Below are 20,730 nucleotides of genomic sequence, written 5' to 3'. Positions count from 1 at the left end.
CATCACAGTAGGAAGTGATTGAACTGTGTCTGATGTTACAAGGTTGTTATCAGTATTTAAACCGACGAATGATGAAATGACAGTTGAAGCTATATGGGATGAAAGGTATGTTCCTGAACCAGTTGTGGATTTTGACGAAGACTCTGACAAAGATGATGACGAAGAAGCTGAAGACAATGTTGATGCATTTGACAGAGAAAGAGCAGATGAGGAGGACGATGAAGTTGACGAAGTAGGGCTCTCAGTCACAGTAACTGCAGATACTCCTGTGGTTAAAGTTGAAGGCAGGGGAGTCGTGATAGCAGCTGCAATATAACATAATGGTAATATTAATTCAACACATTTGGTCCTCAAAAAAAAATAATCTGCTTGCTGTTTTGATGTATCTCATTCAACTCAATTAAGATAATAGGAGGAGGATTGGTCAGTGTGTTTGCCTTGTAGTAGACCAGTTGTTTAAGCGTTTGCTAGGATTCAATACCTCACTCACACACTCGCGTTTTTATTTTCAGTCCACAGTTATGTAGCTGGGATATACAGCATTAATCAACAATCACTTACTCTTATTCTTACCTGTTGATTGCTCAGGGATCGATCTCAATGCATGATAACTTATGCCACGCCCTTCATTGTACCCGTAAACTACGGCATCGAACATTGCAGAGAAATTGGTGCTCTGTGCCACGTGGACGCCCTCAGTAACCGCAAACCTGAACAGGCTTCCGACTCCTTCCAGATGATCTGCAGATGTGAGAGTCAAGATATCGGTGTCATCAAACACCAGTGTTGAGTCATCTTCAGTTTTGATCAGAATATTTACATAAGTATCAAATCCATCAGCCGCTAAGATGTAGTACTTTGGAGAATAATATTCCACTGTCCGCAGTACCATCATGGCGGAACCTCCACTGCTGTCCACTGACCAGCTCTTACTGAAATGGACAACAAGTATGGGCTTGTTACCTCTGATTTCATCGCCTTCGGAAACCATTTCCCATTCCAAAACATCCCCCGATTGAAGATTACATACACTCCCATCACTGACCCTCTCTATGTTGGTGTCATTATATGCCGCCACAGCCCTGAAGATGTCACCTCCGGTACGTCCAAGAAGAGGTGCTGCTAAGTAATGGGATCCCCAACGATCTACAGAAGGCAACTGCTCTAGGATGTTATCACAAGTGCTCTGTCCAAGAGGAATGGCAGCGCATACGATTCCTACATATACAGCTATAGATCCATTACTTTTTATTACAGTTCCTGTCAAATCTCGTTTGGATTCAAGTTGGAGAACTTGGAACCTTTGCAGGCTCAATTCCAGTGTGTCGCCATCAGAATAATCTTTACCTATGAATCTGACTTTGTCATCTGTTTTCACTTGTATATTAACCACGATGTTGTCTTCCGATGACGCAATGGCAAAGTATACAAACGAGGAAGCGTTTTGGTCGTATGTAACGATGATGAAGCAAGGCTCTGGAACAACAGGAACAGGAATTGCCGAATATCCACCAGCCGACGCTGAAATTACATTCTGTCCATAGATAATAGAAACGGTAAAGTAGTCATCGGATGAAAGAAGAACACCCTTCGTCTGCACGTCGTACAGTTTTACCTCGAGGTAGTAAAGGGATCGAGACACAGTTTCCTCATAATGTCCAGTGTCTCCCAACAGCAGAGCGCTTCCTCCTGGTGTATTATATGGGCTCTCGATCGTCACCCTTGTTCCTGGTTCGCCGATGATGTGAATGTGATAGTGGTCTCCTGTGTTGTCGAGTTGACTGGGGAAGGTTATCATGTACACTGTGCTTCCGTTAATGACGGTTGCTGAAAACAGATACACAGATTATATTTTGTTCTTCGGGTGTATTTGCTTTCTTTTTCTGATGACATATTAAAGGGGAAGTGTACACGCAAAAATCACTTTCTTTCTTTTTCTACACAAAACGCAATTTTAGAATTAGTTAGTATCTGTGTTTGAAAATATACACTATTTTTTTTTCACAGTGAAAGTAGGAAGCTCACAATAGTGTGAAAGTGATATGCCGTTATGAGGCCTTCGTTTAACGAGCGAAATAGGCCTGAGTTATCCCCCTTAGATTATGACGTAATTGGTGCCAATTCAACTGGGTCCCTGTCTATTCTCAACGCAAAAGTTATCAAGGGCCAGTTTGCGGTAAAACAACATGGTCTACGACACACTCCGGCGCAGTGGTGACTCAGCACAACACAATTCTGGCTGGCATCTGAGGTGCTAGAATCACAAAACTTTACCTACACCACGTGAAGCGGCTCTAACAAAGCATGATGACGTCATAATGTTTATCAATTGGCACCAATGACGTCATATTGCAAGGGGCATAAGCCATGGTGTTTTTGTTATGGAAATAGAACACTTGGTAAATGTGAAAAATATAAATCGTTTTAGTGCAAAAAATATGTTAATTAAATATGATGTTTTTATATGTTTGTCTATGACACTTCTATGTTAACACATTTGATGTGGAAAAAGTACAAGAAAAAATGGTTCATTCCAGTGTGAACTTGCCCTTTAACAGGGAAACCAATTCAACCAGATAATTATTTTGTTGCTCAGATATGTACCACGGACAAAACTGATTATTTGAATGTAGCTATCGTTGTGGTGTACATTTACTCTGTTGATTTATGTCTGAAGTGTTGTCCAAAGGCCTGTAGGAAAAGTACACTGATTATAATGGTTGAGTGGTACATGTAAGCTTACGTTTTGACAGTACTTGGTGTATTAACGCAGACAAATTCTGTAGGAGCGCGTCAATTTCTGTTGACATAAGTATACAAAATGTATTACTTGATATACAGGACGTATAATTAGACGGAATATAAAGATTCCTTAGATCTTTATAATGTGTACAGATGAGAAAGACATGATATTCGTTTCAATATTATTACTGTCACACATTCTGCATAATTAGTTCCCAGTGGCATGAAATATTTTTTATAAAACATCAGATCATAATATCCACATAGAAATTTCACTTACTTTTCACATATGCAATGTTGTTTATACAGTGAATACGAATATGTACGTTTTCCGTTTTGAATATTTCAGGTCTAATCTTGCTGAAAGCAATCTTTACACAATTGTTACACAATTGATAAAAAAGATGTACCATTTACAAATCCTTGTCCAATCACGCACATCCAAGACCTAATTGAAAGAGTGTAAGTTTAACTATTGTAGGCCAGTTACATTTATTTCTAGAATCACATTTTCTGACAGATATAGTAACATCTTATACACTTCAGATTGATGGCGGTTAGGATGCATGGAGATGAGTTTCAACCAATACTAGATACAACGTCTTAATGCAAATTTGTATATTGCATATGCATATCTGCAGCATTCCCCTAGTGCAACAGTAGTTGTTAATTTGCGGATGCCTAGAAAACGTTTACATGCAGGTAACTGAATTTTTTGTTCAATACATTGATACCTTTGAGTAGCCCAAACCTCAGAACACTAGCGTCAAAGAATTCGAAATATAGTTGATATGAAGATATTTTTAACTTTAGTAAACTGCACTGAACAGTTTTGAGATCTTTTGTTTGTCGATGATTGCCAAGTGAGACTCCAAGAATAGCATGACAAGATTGTTATTCTATGATGAAACTTTAATTTATGCAAATTTGTAAATCAACTTTTCTGTTCAAGAGATTTTACCTCCATTTAAATACAACAAATCTTGTTTTGTCTAAGTTTACTTGAAGATGTCATGTCTCGCAATCATTCACTCAAATGTTGATTTGCTTTCGGGAGTCCAACAGTATCAGAAAACATCATCAGCATATAAAAGAGGAACATCGCCAGTAATTCTGGGAATAAGTGAATTCCATTTGTACAAGTTCATGTGGTGACGGTTACTAATTCATCAACGAAAAATGACTAAGAACACAACACTGTCGTATACCTATGGGACTTCCAGAGGCTTCTGTATTTACATATTTCGATGTACGTACACGAGACTTCACATTTCGGTACACAGATCGCGAAACTTTATCCATTTTTTGTACCAAGACCATTCTTTTTGAATAACTACCAAATCATTTACCTGTTGACAGTATCCAAGGGTTGAAAAAAATCAATGAAACAGGCATATAACGTCATCATAACTCAAAACCGAACCATCGTATTTAAGACAATCGTTGAAAAATTTAACATTTTCTTTTAAATAGTGTTTATATAAAGTTGGCTTATTTTCTATTTTGATGGTATCATTTGTCCATATATATATATCTCCACCACGGTTCATATATATCTTTCCAAAAAGGATTTCTAATCGTATATAAAAAGTTATTTTTCAAGTATTTTGATCCCATCTATGGTATGATTAGCAATAAATATATTAATTAGAGATTTGTGTTTTCAGCGGAAGTTCTTATCCATGTGAGCTTTTGTGCTTGAATTGTTTTTAAGCACAATAGTACTCAAACCTCACCATCTTTGTACGAGGGCTGGTGCTAAGCCTGACTGACTTTCAACTGTGGGTCATAACAAAGTGAACTAGTCAATGTTTGAGTAGTTCATTACAAGTATATTTGGTCTGTTGAGGTCGTTCGTATAGACACAGAAATGGAAAAGAACGAGTACCGAGGAGTCATCAAGTTTTTGACTTGAGAGAAAAGAAAATCATGACCGTATGTCACAAGTGTGTGGGGATAAGTGCCCTAGCTATTCCACTGTTAAACGTTGGGCAGCTATGTTTAAGACTGGGAGAACAAGCCTTGATAATGACCCAAGGTCTGGACGTCCCTCAACTACCATCATTGAAGATTCAATGTCAGATAGACGTATCACCATTGCTGAACTTGATGAAGACACAGGTTTGAGCCATGGATCCATTGAGACTAATATTCATGAACAAGATATCTTCTTTTAGGTGCCAAAGTTTCTAAATTCTGGTCTTAAGGAAAAAAGGAACGGACATTGCCAGAGATAATTTAGAGCTAATTGGGGAGGATTTCGTCAAATTCAAAAAGAGGTTAGTAACGGGTGATGAAACATTGGTCTACCACTATGATCCCGAGTCAAAACGTCAATCCATGGAATGGCACTATTCCACTTCTCTGGCATCAAACAAATTCAAGTCTTCAAGATCAGTGAAGTTATGGCCACTGTATACTGGGAGGCAAAGTGTGTGATCCTTGTTGATAACTAAGAAAGTCAAAAGACGATTACCGTGCCAACTATGCTAATTTGCTTCATCGCCGGCGAGATTCTATCAAAGAAAAGCAGCGAGGAATACTGACTGCTGGAGTTCTACTTCTTCATGTACCCGTGAAGATCCGGGTAGAATAGGTTTTCAGCAACCTATGCTTGCCGTAAAAGGTGTATCTGCTTGTAAGAGGTGTCTAACGGGATCGGGTGCTCAGGCTCGCTGACTTGGTTGATGCATGTCATCCCAATCTCGTGGATCGATGATCATGATATCAATCACTTGATTGTCTGGTCCAGACTCGATTATTTACAGACCGGTCATATAGCTTGAATATTGTTGAGTGCGGCGTTAAACAACAAACAAACAAACCAAAGATAACCAGTACGAATCACTCACGATCAGCGGATTCTGGCTTTCTTGAAACTTAAGCAGGTTGCATTGTTCTATCCGACGGAGATACCAAACCATCAGTCTAACATGGATACCCACTCAAACACATTGTGCTGACTACGATCCGACCAGTCCTTGTTTCATCCCCTTAATGCCGAGCACCAGACGGGGTAACAGCAAGTGCCATATTTTAACGACATTTCCAGGGAATAACCGACATTCCGCTCTCTGGACAGACGCTCTACCCACTAAACCACGGAGTGACTGTGATGTTAACACATTACATGGTACTTGTTACTTGAAGACGTCATAGTGATCAGTACTTTAGTAAATAGCCAAGTTAATGAAACCTGTTAACCTTGAGTGGATCGTTCCCAGAAAAGTCGCCCGGATCCCAAGTAACGAGGTAGGATATGTTTCCTTTCTTGTTCACGGTATTTGTCAAATGTAAGAGGGACCAAAAAAATTGAAATTTTGGTATACCAACATCTAGTATACAGGTTCTAGTGAAAGACAATTAGCCTTTATTTTTCTTACAACTGCATGTTTTGGACGTTCAAAATATGCAGATTTGGAAAGTGACCAATTCTCATTTTCTTTCCTATACACATATTTTAACATTCATAACAATTTCTAAATGTTTTGCTCAGTTCTAACATTTCCAGATCATGCAAGGAAACAAATAGGACTTATCACATCTTGTGCTTTTCGGATCAACACATCATTGCAATGATGTAATTACTTCGAAACGTTATTGAACGTAATCGTCCGGAAAAAAACGGCTTTTCCGGATAACATGGGTTGAGACTAATGGGATTGCACTATACATAACTAAGACAAAAATGTTAATCACTGTTAAACAGATTAAAGATTGCCAACGACAACACGAACAACAATAAGAAGAAGACGATGAAGAAGAAGAAGAAGAAGAAGAAGAGGAAGAAGAAGAAGAAGACGATGAAGAAGAAGAAGAAGAATGCCTCACCTTGCAGCCAGAAAAGGGAGACCACGATCCACATGCCTGACATCGTCTGGAGCTTCCAAAGCACTGAGATGACATCACCGATCAGTGATTATTATTACTCAAATTAAATCACCAAGATAAACGAGAATCATGCTTTTATTGTGCATGTACATCGCACCGAGTGACAGAATTGATTTTCCCCCAGAATAATGAAATAATACCTTTCAAATATCACATATTGACCAATCTTTGCTGGACAATGAGAACGTAGTAAAGGGAATCCTGTATTGTTATACACATCCTATGAAAGACACAATCAATTTAGGAAAAGAGACGCCAGCAGTTATCTTTTTTCCAAATGCAGTTTGATTTTCCAACATTAATCGCAAACAATACACAGAACACATTTGTTATACAAATCATTATTTGGTCGCTGGTACGGTATATATACTCAGGGAAATATGTTAAGGAACTGTTCTAAATATTTTAAAATAAGTTTTGGTATTATCAAAGCAGATACTGTACAGACCATAGCAAATCCATTCAAATCACAAAACAAACATGAATCTTTACACTAGTTTACTGTCTGCTTTGTATTGAGAAACAAAACATTGCAAGCTGAAAATCCGATATGGCTTCTAAATCTCAAGATGGAGAAGTGGTCTCGGAGAAATGCTTTGGCAGTTTAGTTTAACATGAGACACTAATGATTTATAGTTATGAAAGCATCTATGTGAATTCAACACTTTTTTGTTGAATTTAACTTATTCCATTACTTTGTCTTATTTATGCCTATATTTGTAAAGTGTATGTATTGTGAATTGCGAATGTAAAGGACGGACAAAGACAGAACACGTAGTCACACACACACACACACACACACACACACACACACACACACACACACACACACACACACACACACACACACACACACATGTATATATACACAGCCGCATGTGTCTGTCCACGGAAAGGCATGGAAAGAGAAATACAGACAGACACAGGAAGACAGACACACAGTCAGACATACACATACGTGTAGACATATAGAAAGGTACAGACGGAGACGAAACAGACAGGCAGACACACAGTCAGACACACTAATATGGACAAAGATAGAAAGATACAGACAGACAGACACAGTCAGACGCACACATATGGACATAGATAGAAAGTCACAGAGACAAACAGACACAGTCAGACGCACACATATGGACATAGATAGAAAGTCACAGAGACAAACAGACACAATGACACACACATATGGACAAAGATGAAAAGATACAGACAGACAAACAGACATAATCAGACACACACATATGGATATAGATAGAAAGACACAGACAGACAAACAGACACAATCAGACACACTCTTGCGGACATAGATAGAAAGTCACAGAGACAAACAGACACAGCGAGACACACACATATGGACAGAGATAGAAAGTCACAGAGACAAACAGACACAATGACACACACACATATGGACAAAGATGAAAAGATACAGACAGACAAACAGACACAGTTAGACACACAGTCAAACAAACTGTCGGACACAGCATTTGGACATGGATCGTGACACAGACAGAGACAAACAAACACGCGATCTGACAAACTCTTACAGACACACAGTCACTCTATGGTCCCTGTCTCACCATCACACCTGATCACAAGTCGCATACACAAGTACATAAGTTATATCAGTGCATAAATGCTGTGCGATTGGTTTGAGCGAGAAATGATTTTCTGTGTAAAATTAATCACATTAATTCACGAATCAATATTGCAAGTCATGAGTTTAATGCATTCAGCCACTGAAGTAAAATCGCCCATTGTCCTCATCTCATCAGCGTAACGATGCATCGTTTCCGTTTATGCATGGAACATACGAGCTTGTGGCTTATCAATATAAATGCATCTTAAATGTGTAGTTTCAATAATCTCAATTGATGTTTTGTTTGTTACCGGGTTCTCATTGTAACATCACCTATGTTACAGATTAGTCTGTTTCACCGTCCCTGAACCATATTATTTTCCCTTCCGCAAAGCACTTACTGCCGTGTCATAGCCCTAGAGAAGAAAGCCTGGATTTGTCCCATCTCACTGAGGCTCCTTTCCGAATAGAATGTCGCTGCTTGTGTCTATTAAGTACAGTTTAAGCCTGTGTGTAACATATGTGTGTGTGTGTGTGTGTGTGTGTGTGTGTTAGAGAGTGAGAGAGAGAGAGAGAGCGAGAGAGTGTGTATGTATGCATGTGCGCATGTGAGCGCGCGCGCGCGTGTGTGTGTGTGTGTGCGTGTGTGAGCGCGCGCGTGTGTAGGTGTGTGTGCGTGCGTGCGTGCGTGCGTGCGTGTGGGTGTGAACGTGTTTATGTTTGACCCTTATACAAACACCCCAGCTCTAAATAGCTTGCAAGCATTCCTGTATCAATATCAATTTACAAAACACGATAAAAATAAAAATAAAAATAAAAATAAAAATTCAAAGAGATGCAACGAATCTTTGTTGAAGACACTTTATATTCAAGTAGGTATATATCCCTTGGCTTCCAATCGATGATGACGGATGCACACGACAATATTGAATATCAGTCGTGTGTCCACAATACGGACAATACACAACAGAATCCGCATCTTTCCTGTAGAAAGTAAAAGACAAATGTATAGCAGGATATATCTGTACCACATTGTGAATTCATTCACGCCTCCATCGACGTTTTCTCTGACGGCGGAATACCATTGAACATTTTGAAAGTACACACCGAGAGGACCTTTAGCTAGATTAAATGCGCAATGCACCGTATGTCCTCTGAAGGCTAGACGCCTGGGTCCACTTGCACAAAGCGATCTTAGCGCTACAATTATTGTAAATCCTTAAGATCGCGATATTAGGCTTACGCTACAATCGCCATCCACTTGCACAAAGCGATTGTAGGCTAAGATCATTGTAAGCTACAATCGAAACTTACAATTGGTCCGGACCAATCTTAAGTCCTTACAATCGTCTAAGATGGCGTCTACGGTGCTATTTTGCGAAGAATATGACAGTTTTATTAGGAGAGAACAGGTTTTTAGAGATAGAACCATGCAACTCGAAAATCTAAGTGACGACGAGCTGTATGCGCGATAAAGAATGCCTCGTTCATCCTTGTTCCAGTTATTGGACAAAGTCCGACCATTAATAGAGCACCCCACAAAACGTTCGTATGATCTGCAAACAATACTTTTACTCCAATAGGCACTGAATCACAAGTACATGTCGTACCTCAATATAAACGTAGGACCGCACACAGACCGCAGACTCCATCAGACGCCGGACCAGTGTTCCTTCAAAAGACGCCTTGTTTTGTTTTAGCCCCTTTATGTCGAGCGCCAGATGGTAACAACAAATACCATCTTTTAACGTCTTTTGATATGACGCGGCCGGGGATCGAACCCCGGACCTTCCGCTCTCAGGGCGGATGTGATACCACTAGACTTGTTGTTAACCTGTTAAGAAATGTTCTCTGAATGTCTACCATATAACCCCATCTTCCCAAGGCAAGAGAGTTAACTGACTATAAAAGTCCAGTTTCCACCCTTGTCGAACTAGACTGGAATTCCTGGACTCGATCGTAGCGCCACCAGTGGCTATTACCAGTTATGTCCCTTCTAAGCCTCTCTTATGGACCAATCAGATTCCACCTCTCGTATCACTTGCGTTTGCTTCACACAAAATGGTGGCAACCAGTCAAAACGATCTGATCGATAATCAAGATCCATATTGTGATAATACGGGTCTTACATCGCGAAATGCATCAAATCACGTGAACACCTTGATTAAAAACATGAAAATATTTGGAAAATATCTGCTGACAACAACTTGGCGGTGCACATGCTTTGCAAATCCTGCAATCGACCGAAATCTGCACGACAGTTTCCGAACCGGATTTCGATTTCGGTGCGCGAATTTGATTGGACTATGCATAGACTCGTTAGTCCAGCCAAAATGTAACTCCATAATACCAGACTAGTTCGGCAAGGGTGGAAACTGGACTTTAATGGTCAGTTAACTCTCTTGCCTCAGGAAGATGCATAACCCTAACCCTAACCTTTTTGAAAGCTGTACTGAGACCTTGGTTGCTGTGACCCTGATCAAACAACTTTTGAGTCGTATTACTTTGTAATCTTCTTTAAAAAAGCTGAATGTACTTAAAAGTTGTAAAATGTATACACCAAAAGGCTTGGACAACTGGTGTTCTGCTCGACATAAAGATAACACTGACTATTATAAAGATGAAGTCATCCCACTTGTCACACAGTCTTGTTGAGAGAGCTTGTTTTAACTCCAAAGCACAATGTACAGATGACAACATGAAATAGCCCAAGCGGTTACACTTGTCTCTGTAGTTCAAGTGGATAAATCAGTGAGGTGAGGTTTAACGTCGCGTCCAAGATTATTGCACATATATAGCGACGTGCACAGCACGTGTGTGTGTTTGTGTGGCTGCTTGTGCTCGTCCGGACTGATGCCGATTTATAGTGCTAGCTCACTGAGAAACCATGCCGCAGTTTAACATGAATACCCCACTCAGACACAGTATACTGACTCCGATCCGACCAGTCCTTGTTTTAGCCCCTTAATGCCGAGCGCCAGACAGGGTAACAACAAGTACCATCTTTTAACGTCTTTTGGTATGACGCGGCCGGGAATCGAACCCCGGACCTTCCGCTCTACAGCTAGACCACGGAGGCGGTGGATAAATCAGTGGAAGTAAATTAGATATTTGACCATTATTGGACGATATAAGATCATTGATATACATGAAGGTGGATACAGTGCTTGGATATGAGCGCTCGATCTCTGCCTTGTAGAAAGAGTGTCATATGAAAGATGGTTGTCCTATAGTAGCACAGTTCAAACATGCATCATGTGTTTATTTGTTCAGGACATTGACTTTGTAGTTGTAGTTGTATATCTAAAGTTATTTTAATTTGTTGCAGATGAAAAGGATTTTCGAGAATGATTAATCAGAATGTTTTATCAGGAATGGAGAAATGCTCAAGAAGTAGTTCAATATGTTATTAGTTAAGATTGTTTGAAAGTATGCTAAATATTTATTTAACATGTCAAAGGGTTCGAAATGGGTAAGATCAACATATCGATAGCAGATGAAGGATAGAAATGTCCATATAAAGATTCGCCGTTCTGTTTGTCAAGGGAAGGTTCCCTGAATGACCATTACATCGAGTTAATGTGCAGATTATATTGCTTGCATGAAGTCGGCTGGCCTAAAACAGTCACTTACTCCTCGATCGGCTCTCGCTTTAAAATGTCACGCTTGCGTCAAAAGTATGAAGTATTTCACACGTTTTTCAAAGCGTTGCTGGGACACAGTGAAAATAAAGTCTTGTGCATGTAAAACGTCAACGTCAGAGACTGATCAGACTCGAGTGTCCGCAGAAACAATTCCCACTGGGCGTAAAAGGCAAAATAGTAGTTAAAAACTATTTGAATGGATCACTGGAAATCAGTGATAACACCAGATTTTCGCGAAAAGGGTCAACATGTCTGTCTCTACTGGTAACACCCGCCACAGACACAATCTGTTTCAAAAGTAAGTGTTTGTCTGTTGCCTTACACTGCACCCCTAAATCACGATGCTGGACAAGATCGTTCTGCTGGGACACGCTACGGCGGGGAAAACCTCACTAATCCAACAGTTCACAGAGAGAACATACCGCCGGACCTACTCCCCGACCGTCGAGGACTTCTATACGCAGGTGGTCAAGTTTCCAGGTGGGTCTGAATCTGAGTTATTCACAAGATTGAGGAAAAACATGACAAATATGCGGACCTCGCTTTCGAAATGTCACGCTTTCATCCTAAGTACCAAGTTGTACGCCCCATTGTTCTCGGTGCCTTAGGTTTGGTACCTCCCAAACTGTTGACTGACATTGGGAGAGTACCCGGGTTTGCTACCAGGAATACCCTTCTGACAATCTGGGTAATGCAGAAAGCTGCAGGTTTGGGAAGTCTTCACATTCTCTGATGTTTTTTGATAATATCAATCACTGGATTTTGTAGTCCAAAGTTTATTATTTACAGACCGAAGTCACATAGCTAGAATATTGCCGAGTGCAGCAATACACAATAGTGAATGTATGTGACGTACCCTTGTCGTCAAAGCCGGCTGAATAGGAGCTGGGTGGACAGGCTGTGTGACCTTGACCCTGGTGACGTTGATCATGCTATCAACCACTTGTTCACCTGGTCCTGACGCCTTTGTATCAGCCGTCATATACATAACGTTGTATTGTATTCAAGACTTGTCTTAAGGAAACCCAACTAATAGTGCCTAGGGTTTGTGTCGTTCAGTATTTGTCCTGACAAAAATAGTTGTAAGCTCAAAGACGATGTTTCTACCCGAAAATCCTGAACACCTTCTGAACCCTGGAACAGGCTTTGTTGAAGAAAAATGTGTTATAAATTTATTATTGCTTTTTCTAAATCAGGGATTTCATTCTAATATATAACATGTAAAAAAAATTAAAATAACTTTGTATGATTTTTTAAAAGAAATTAAACTTAAATATACTGTCGTCATATTACATAACAGATATGCTGCCCTTTTGTCTCTGCAGTAAATACATGTAAATGCATACAGATGAATGTCAAATACTATATTTAAAGCTATTGACCCATCGTGTTTATGTTCAAAAACGGTACTTTTAACATTGAAATTACGAAGGGGTACGCAAGATACTGCAAGTACGTTACAACATACAAACGCATGGCGTGGCATGTAGCTGGTGATGGTGTGAATATTTATGCGAAATGTATCTGTGAAGAATTTGTTCAACAATTACGTTACCAACATAAACGTTACTAGTTTCCAGGGATGTTGGTTGGTTGTTTGTTATTTAACGCCGCACTCAGCAATGTTCCAACTATATGACGGCTGTCTGTAAATAATAGATCTGACCAGACAATCCAGTGACTGACCTCATGAGCATCGATCCACGCAATTGGGATACGATGACATGCATTAACCAAGTCAACGAGCCTGACCACCCGATCCCGTCCGTCGCCTTTTACGACAAGAATGGTCGCCTTTTACGGCAAGCATAGGTTGCTGAAGACCTATTCTACCCCGGATCTTCACGGGTCTTTTAGGGATGTGACGAAATTAAAATTTTCCCGCTTCACTGAAGCTTTGTAATGACAGGACAATGAATAGTTCCGTGAGAACAACTGTTTAAAAGAACTTTTATGTTGAATAATGACTAGTACTAATGTAACGTATCTGTTGTTTTCATGGCTTTGGTAACGTACCCGTTGTTTTCATGGCTTTGGTAACGTACCCGTTGTTTTCATGGCTTTGGTAACGTAGCTGTTGTTTTCATGGCTTTGGTAACGTACCCGTTGTTTTCATGGCTTTGGTAACGTACCCGTTGTTTTCATGGCTTTGGTAACATACCGGATGTTTTCATGGCTTTGGTAACGTATCCGTTGTTTTCATGGCTTTAGTGACGTATCTTTTGCAGATACAAAAGTCGAATAAACGTTCGTAAACCTTTGTAAATCACCCCAGACCCACCAAACAAACAAAAAAGTAAATATAAAACCGGTTGGACAGGGTCTGTAAAAGTAGACATTGTGTTCTAAGGGTGTGTGACAGTAGATATGTGTTGTTAGGGTCTGTGGAAGTAGACGTTGTGCTGTAATGTTCTGTGGAAGTAGACGTTGTGTTTTCAGGGTCTGTGAAAGTAGACGTTGTGTTGTAAGGGTGTGTGACAGTAGATATGTGTTGTTAGGGTCTGTGGAAGTAGACGTTGTGTTGTAAGGGTGTGTGACAGTAGATATGTCTTGTAAGGGTCTGTGAAAGTGGACGTTGTGTTTTAAGGGTGTGTGACAGTAGATATGTGCTGTTAGGGTCTGTGGAGGTAGACGTTGTGTTTTAAGGGTCTGTGGAAGTAGACATTGTGTTGTAAGGGTGTGTGACAGTAGATATGTGTTGTTAGGGTCTGTGGAAGTAGACGTTGTGTTTTCAGGGTCTGTGAAAGTAGACGTTGTGTTGTAAGGGTGTGTGACAGTAGATATGTGTTGTTAGGGTTTGTGGAAGTAGACGTTGTGTTGTAAGGGTGTGTGACAGTAGATATGTGTTGTTAGGGTTTGTGGAAGTAGACGTTGTGTTGTAAGGGTGTGTGACAGTAGATATGTGCTGTTAGGGTCTGTGGAGGTAGACGTTGTGCTGTAAGGGTGTGTGGCAGTATATATGTGTTGTTAGGGTCTGTGAAAGTAGACATTGTGTTGAAAGGGTGTGTGACAGTAGATATGTCTTGTGGCAATAGAAAGGGTTTTGTCGCTTTTGTTTCTTGTCTGTGGCCTGGGTCAAATGCCACTGTAACGTGATATAATGTCTTGGTCACGATGTATGCATGACATGTTTGTCTTACATGTGCTACTTTGCCTATTATTCCTTGAAAAGGTCGAGTGATATATTAGTTGATATCCAGATGGCCTATTTCGAGCTGTGGAGATCATCGACACATGCGGCGGCGATGACTTTCCTGCAATGAGATCTCTGCGAATCAAACAGGGAACTATGTTCATCGTAGTATACGCCCTAGACGACATGCATTCTTTCAGGGAGGCCACCAAATACTGCAACATGATCAAGACATGCAGGAGTAAGTAACCGTGTGTAGGATTCATGCAGGACGAAACATCCTGGAAACGTCCTGACATTTTATAGAATATTTAAAGCCTGGAAATGTCTTAAAATTTGAAAAATAACCAAGAAGTCATGTAAATGTCCAAGTACCTTTCATGCCCAAACATTTTATTTAATGTCTTTTTGATAGATCAAATTTGACATTCAGTGTGAAAACTATTTTAGTCGAAAATCCAAAATGGCCGCCAAAATACATTTCAGATAATGTTGACATCACAGGAGGATTACATTGTATCAAACTTCATCATCTCCCCTTCCAATTTGAAGCGACTCAGCGTTTGAATCACATCGTCATGTGGAATTTTCTTTAGTTTGTTGTTGACATATAATACAAATAGAACAAAATTGCTTTCAATGTGCCTCGAGCACTGATTCTAAAATCTGGTTACTCCCGAAACAACGAATTCATTATCATGCTATCTTTGGCGCACGAGGATGTTCTACACATAAGTAATTAGTACTTAAACCACTGGTGTTCAGTACAGAAAGGGAATTCCATGATGACGTAGTTAGGTCACGTGTCAGTTTATGTCTTCCAGCCTTTGGGTATCTATTGATGGCGTTCTTTAAACGATCTTTTCAAAGTATACATCATTTTTTTCAGAAAACGCCGACGTTCCTATTTTATTTGCTGCGAATAAATTGGACAACGTTGAGAAAAGAATCATCACTTCAGAGATGGCACTAGACATGGCGAGAAAGTTGAATTGTCCCCATGTCGAGGTGAGCGCCAGATGGAACCTGAATGTGCAGGGCATGTTCGATATGATCCTGTCCATGAAGCTCGCTGTCAGAAAGGAGAGCACAGTTCAACCTAGGAATGACAAAGTCACACGACCTCGCTTTGATTGCTTGAGTGAGACGAAATCTCCGGTTCAGGATCGAGGGAAGTTTCCAATACAGAGGTCGAATACTTACCATGGGTTCTCCCAAGAAACCATTGCTAGAGCAAAGCAACATACCAAGCGACAAAACAGTGTTGAATTGAAGTAGCCAGAGGTGTCAAATAGGTGTTTATATTAAACACTTGCAAATGTCAGGGAACACATAAGGCGTATGAAAAGTTGGACCCGGAGATGTGTAATGTGTTTGTATTATATTTGTGTTTGTATTATATTTTTAAAATTAAAACTATGAATCTCAATAATTATTTAAGAAGAACACATTGCAAAAATGTAATTTTTCTGGCAGATATTCTTTTTTTATGGTCTTGAGCATGATAATATTGTTTCTATTATTTTCCAGAACAATTTCGATAGAAAGACCCCTCCCTTCATGAATATCAAATAGTCGGCCTCTAATAAAACTCTTCCGAAGTACTTTGTTGAAGTACCTAACGACTGGGTATTTTCTGAAAATTTAGCATGATTTTCAGTTTACCTATGTTTGCCGTAAAGAACGACTATGCTTGCCGTAAGAGGCGACGAACGGGATCGTTTGGTCAGGTTCGCTGACTTGGTTGATGCATGTCATCGTGTCCCAATTGCGTAGATCGATGTTCATGATATCAATCAATGGAATGCAGCGTTAAACAACAAAGAAAGAAAGAAAACTTGTGTTATAATGTATACTCATCCGTACTGAATTTTTTTTAAAAGGATGAATGTTGAAAGGATACACTTTTTCTTTTCAAATTTCGTTTCTGTTCACCGGACCAAAACGACTTTTGAAACATCGTTACATTCTTTGTTTTGACCCACCCTACGTTGTCGAAGGCAATCCCCATATGCCCTAGGGTTTTGAGGGTTCATATATTCAGCTAATGAGATCACAGATTCCTATTTCGTCTTATTTCGCTTCTTACGTCATTGACTTTTGTTTGTCCCAATTCCCATGTTACACAAGTACCGGATTATATCTTGGTTCAACTATTAATATAAGGTTATTTAGAAACCTACTATGTATGTTGTAATTTTATTTCATGATCGTTGAGTATTGTAATGTTTATTTTATGAATAGACTATATGTATCATTTGTTTGAAATATTCTGTGAATTTCTTGTGAAGTAATATTTAATTTCACGTAAAGTAATCTTTAATTCCACGTTAAGCAATGTTCAATTCCACGTAAAGTAATTTTAATTCCACAAGAAGTAATCTTTAATTCCACGTAAAGTAATCTTTAATTCCTCGTAAAGTAATCATTAACTGGACTTAAAGTAATCTTTAATTCCATGGGAAGTAATCTTTTATTCCACGTAAAGTAATCTTTAATTCAATATAAAGTCATCTTTAATTCCACCTAAAGTATTCTTTAATTCATGTAAAGTTATCTTTAATTCCACATAAAGTCATCTTTAATTCAACTTAACGTAATCTTTGATTCCACGTAAAGTAATCTTTAATTCCACGTAAAGTAATCTTTGATTCAACGTAATGTAGTTGTTAATTACTCTTTAAGTAATATTCTATTTCCATTGAAAGCAATCTTTAATTCAACTTTAAGTAACCTTAACGTCCACGTAAAGTCATCTTTAATTCCATGTAAAATAATATTTTACTCCACTTAAAGTAATATTTAACTCCTCTTTAAGTAATATTATATTTCCATTGAAAGTAATCTTTAATTCCACTTTAAGTAACCTTTACGTAAAGTCATCTTTAATTCCATGTAAAATAATATTTTACTCCACTTAAAGTAATATTTAATTGCACTTCAAGTTATCTTTGATTCTATGTAAAGTAATCTTCTATTCCACTTATTAGTAATCTTTAATTCCATTTAAGGTAATCTTTAATTTCACAAAAAGTAATCTTTAATTCAATGTAAGGTAATCTTTAATTTCACAAAAAGTAATCTTTAATTTCATTTAAAAAGTAATCTTTAATTCCACTTAAAGTAATCTTTAATTCCATGTAAAGTAATCTTATATTCAATGTGTCCTATCTATTTTTACTGTAATAAGGTCGGACAAATACCCACCGATATAGGCTGTCTGCCGGCAGTAAGCTTCAAGATAGCACGTGTGTGTTATGTCAATAATTATAGCTGACGATCCTTACGTGCTAGTACGTTATTCTACCACAAATCAATATAAACGACAACATGTTTTATCAGCTAATAGCCTTTATAGCCCGTCATTACACAATGTGTTTTGCACATTTCCCAGGGTTTGGGCAATCAGCTAATTACAGTAATCCCTTGATTAGGGCTGGTAAAGCATATACGTTGATTAGAGTGGTTAACACTCGTTTCAAGATAGCCCTTTGACGCTTTAATATTCAGGGCAAAACTATACTTTATTACACTACACACGGGGGTAAGACTTATTACTTGTCTAAGGTGCCGAATTTAAGACAAAACTGATGTTTTACTGAAGTTTGGTTTAAAATAAAATAAAATATAAAATGTAATATAAAATAAAATAAAATCTGAAATAAGCGGCGCCGAAAATTTAAAATCCACGAGCAGGGCTAACTCACGGGCTGTTCGATCTAATTGCCTGCACACGGTCGTTGCGAGACAAAATATACGTTGTAAAAATAATTGAAAAAGAACTAAATGGGTAGATTATGGCTAAATGTTCACGTTGTAGTATACGTTGCGTGTGTGATGATTCATAGTCCCATGCAGCAATAAGTGTGATTTAGATTTAAGTTTTATATGAATTTGCTTCAGATTAGTCACATTAGAACATTGCCATTGTTCTGTGTCGCTGGTTGTTGTAGGCTGAGGTGTTTTCTGTAGTACAAGTTGCAACTTTCGTTCCCCCACTAATCGTAGCAAACTGCAGCAACTGCGAGCCATGGAATAGCGTGCTTTTGTGTTGGTTGCAACACGGATGTCGTACAGAAATCCCAGATAGCTTTACGCCCGAGGTAGATGTATGTTGAAGGTTGACAGCGAGTCATACGAAAAGGTTGGAAGACCTTAAGTAAATCGGCCACAATAGATGGGCCACGTCATTCGGGAAAAAGTTGATGTGCCCTGTGTTTTTGTAACCAATCACTTGACCCAAATATGCAGTTCGTGAGATGAACAATCGATGGCCAAGTTTAAAATCTGCGACTACTGCTCATTTTGAAGGTTGTCTATTGGTTTCAGAGTTGGCTAGGCACGAGATCGGGGTCCATTCCTTGTATTGGCACCAAGAAGCCTATTCTCAGTGTGCTCCGCCGTGAGATGGACGTCTTTTCATTTTCGAACATTCGTGATGTGTACAAGTTTGTTTGTTTTGTACAGTTACCATGGTTACACTCATATGTGCCCTATCATAAATTGGCATTAGTAAATTAAGTGTGTATGTGTATGTATGTATACGAGGTAAAATGTGTTTTGTTATGAAATAAAAGCGACAAAAAATGTTCAATGTTTGAAGAAATCTCTGCTGTAAACATTATCCAGTGTACGATTCTGACTATATGTTTAGGAACCACATCGTTATGATACCAGGTTTGCGGATCCTGCCGCACATACAAGAAATAATTAGCACTGAAGGTGTCTAGAAATGTGTTTAAAATTCTCCACGGAATAAAGTTTACACATGTTGTATCTATACACATGAATAGAGACCATGACCCCACAACATATAGGGACATCCCAAACAATTGCGCGTTCAGAGGTCTAAAACTGTCAACATCGTAGAGTGAGTGTTTGTTTATTAGCTTGTTGTTTAACACTGCAATTCTCCAGCTATATGACGGCCGTCTGTAAATAATCGAGTCTGGATTAGTGAAAACAGTGATTGACATCATGAGCATCCCTGTGATATGTACAGGTACATTTTAGGGTACAGTTATTGTTTAAATGGAGTTGGATTTTTGTTTTGTTTTTGTACCTAAAGCAAAGTGTTACGTGTACACATTGTATCAAAATGCAACAAATACCCGCAACTTGCCTTGCATGACGTCGATATCACGTCAAACATACAAAATAAAGACGAGACACCCAAATACGACACCAGGTGTCCAACATGTAGGTTCATTAGTCAATATTTCAGTGGGAGCCAAAAGTGGGAGGGAGGCCCAAACTGATGTCGAAACAGACGAGCACGGGCATGGTGATGACAAACCTAGAATTATTCCTTTGGGTCAGTGGATCGATGTGCACTGGACGCCATACACTGAGTGATACCGTTATTACCCAGTCAGTGGTTCAGTGTGCACTGGACGCCATACACCGAGTGATACCGTTATTACCCAGTCAGTGGATCAATGAGCACTGGACGCCATACACCGAGTGATACCGTTATTACCCAGTCAGTGGATCAATGTGCACTGGACGCCATACACCGAGTGATACCGTTATTACCCAGTCAGTGGATCAATGTGCACTGGACGCCATACACTGAGTGATACCGTTATTACCCAGTCAGTGGATCAATGTGCACTGGACGCCATACACTGTTAACAACGGCGTCAAACCCAACTCACTCACTCACTTTGTGTCGCCAAATTTGCTATGGCTGAAGTATTGCTGAAATCTTTGTAAAACCTTTGACATTTACACAACTCACTGAT

General features: G+C 39.2%; 2 protein-coding genes across 2 annotated transcripts; one reads left to right on the top strand and one right to left on the bottom strand.

Moving 5' to 3' along the window:
- Positions 1–553: 553 nt before the first annotated feature.
- On the bottom strand, positions 554–1,798 carry LOC139476949 (IgGFc-binding protein-like). The gene has a single exon (XM_071259506.1). The coding sequence runs from the start codon at positions 1,796–1,798 to the stop codon at positions 554–556; it is 1,245 nt and encodes a 414-aa protein (XP_071115607.1).
- A 10,396-nt stretch (positions 1,799–12,194) lies between these two features.
- Positions 12,195–16,264, top strand: LOC139476948 (ras-related protein Rap1-like). Its single transcript, XM_071259505.1, has 3 exons — positions 12,195–12,333; positions 15,054–15,227; positions 15,876–16,264. The coding sequence occupies exons 1-3, from the start codon at positions 12,195–12,197 to the stop codon at positions 16,262–16,264; spliced, it is 702 nt and encodes a 233-aa protein (XP_071115606.1).
- The last annotated feature ends 4,466 nt before the right edge of the window (positions 16,265–20,730 follow it).

The sequence above is a fragment of the Haliotis cracherodii genome, unplaced genomic scaffold (genome assembly GCF_022045235.1).
Source record: "Haliotis cracherodii isolate W230 unplaced genomic scaffold, xgHalCrac1.p SCAF_30, whole genome shotgun sequence".
Classification (NCBI taxonomy): Eukaryota; Metazoa; Mollusca; class Gastropoda; order Lepetellida; family Haliotidae; genus Haliotis; species Haliotis cracherodii.
The sequence above is the reverse complement of the archived record's forward strand: the minus strand, read 5'-3'. Positions and strand labels throughout refer to the sequence as shown.

What these genes read in the sequence shown, in the direction of transcription:
- LOC139476949 (XM_071259506.1), bottom strand. Translation starts at nt 1,798, where the DNA reads ATGATAACCTTCCCCAGTCAACTCGACAACACAGGAGACCACTATCAC.
- LOC139476948 (XM_071259505.1), top strand. Translation starts at nt 12,195, where the DNA reads ATGCTGGACAAGATCGTTCTGCTGGGACACGCTACGGCGGGGAAAACC. An exon ending in GCAGGTGGTCAAGTTTCCAG is followed by an intron (nt 12,334 to 15,053) that starts GTGGGTCTGAAT and finishes GTTGATATCCAG; the next exon opens with ATGGCCTATTTCGAGCTGTG. An exon ending in CATGATCAAGACATGCAGGA is followed by an intron (nt 15,228 to 15,875) that starts GTAAGTAACCGT and finishes CATTTTTTTCAG; the next exon opens with AAAACGCCGACGTTCCTATT.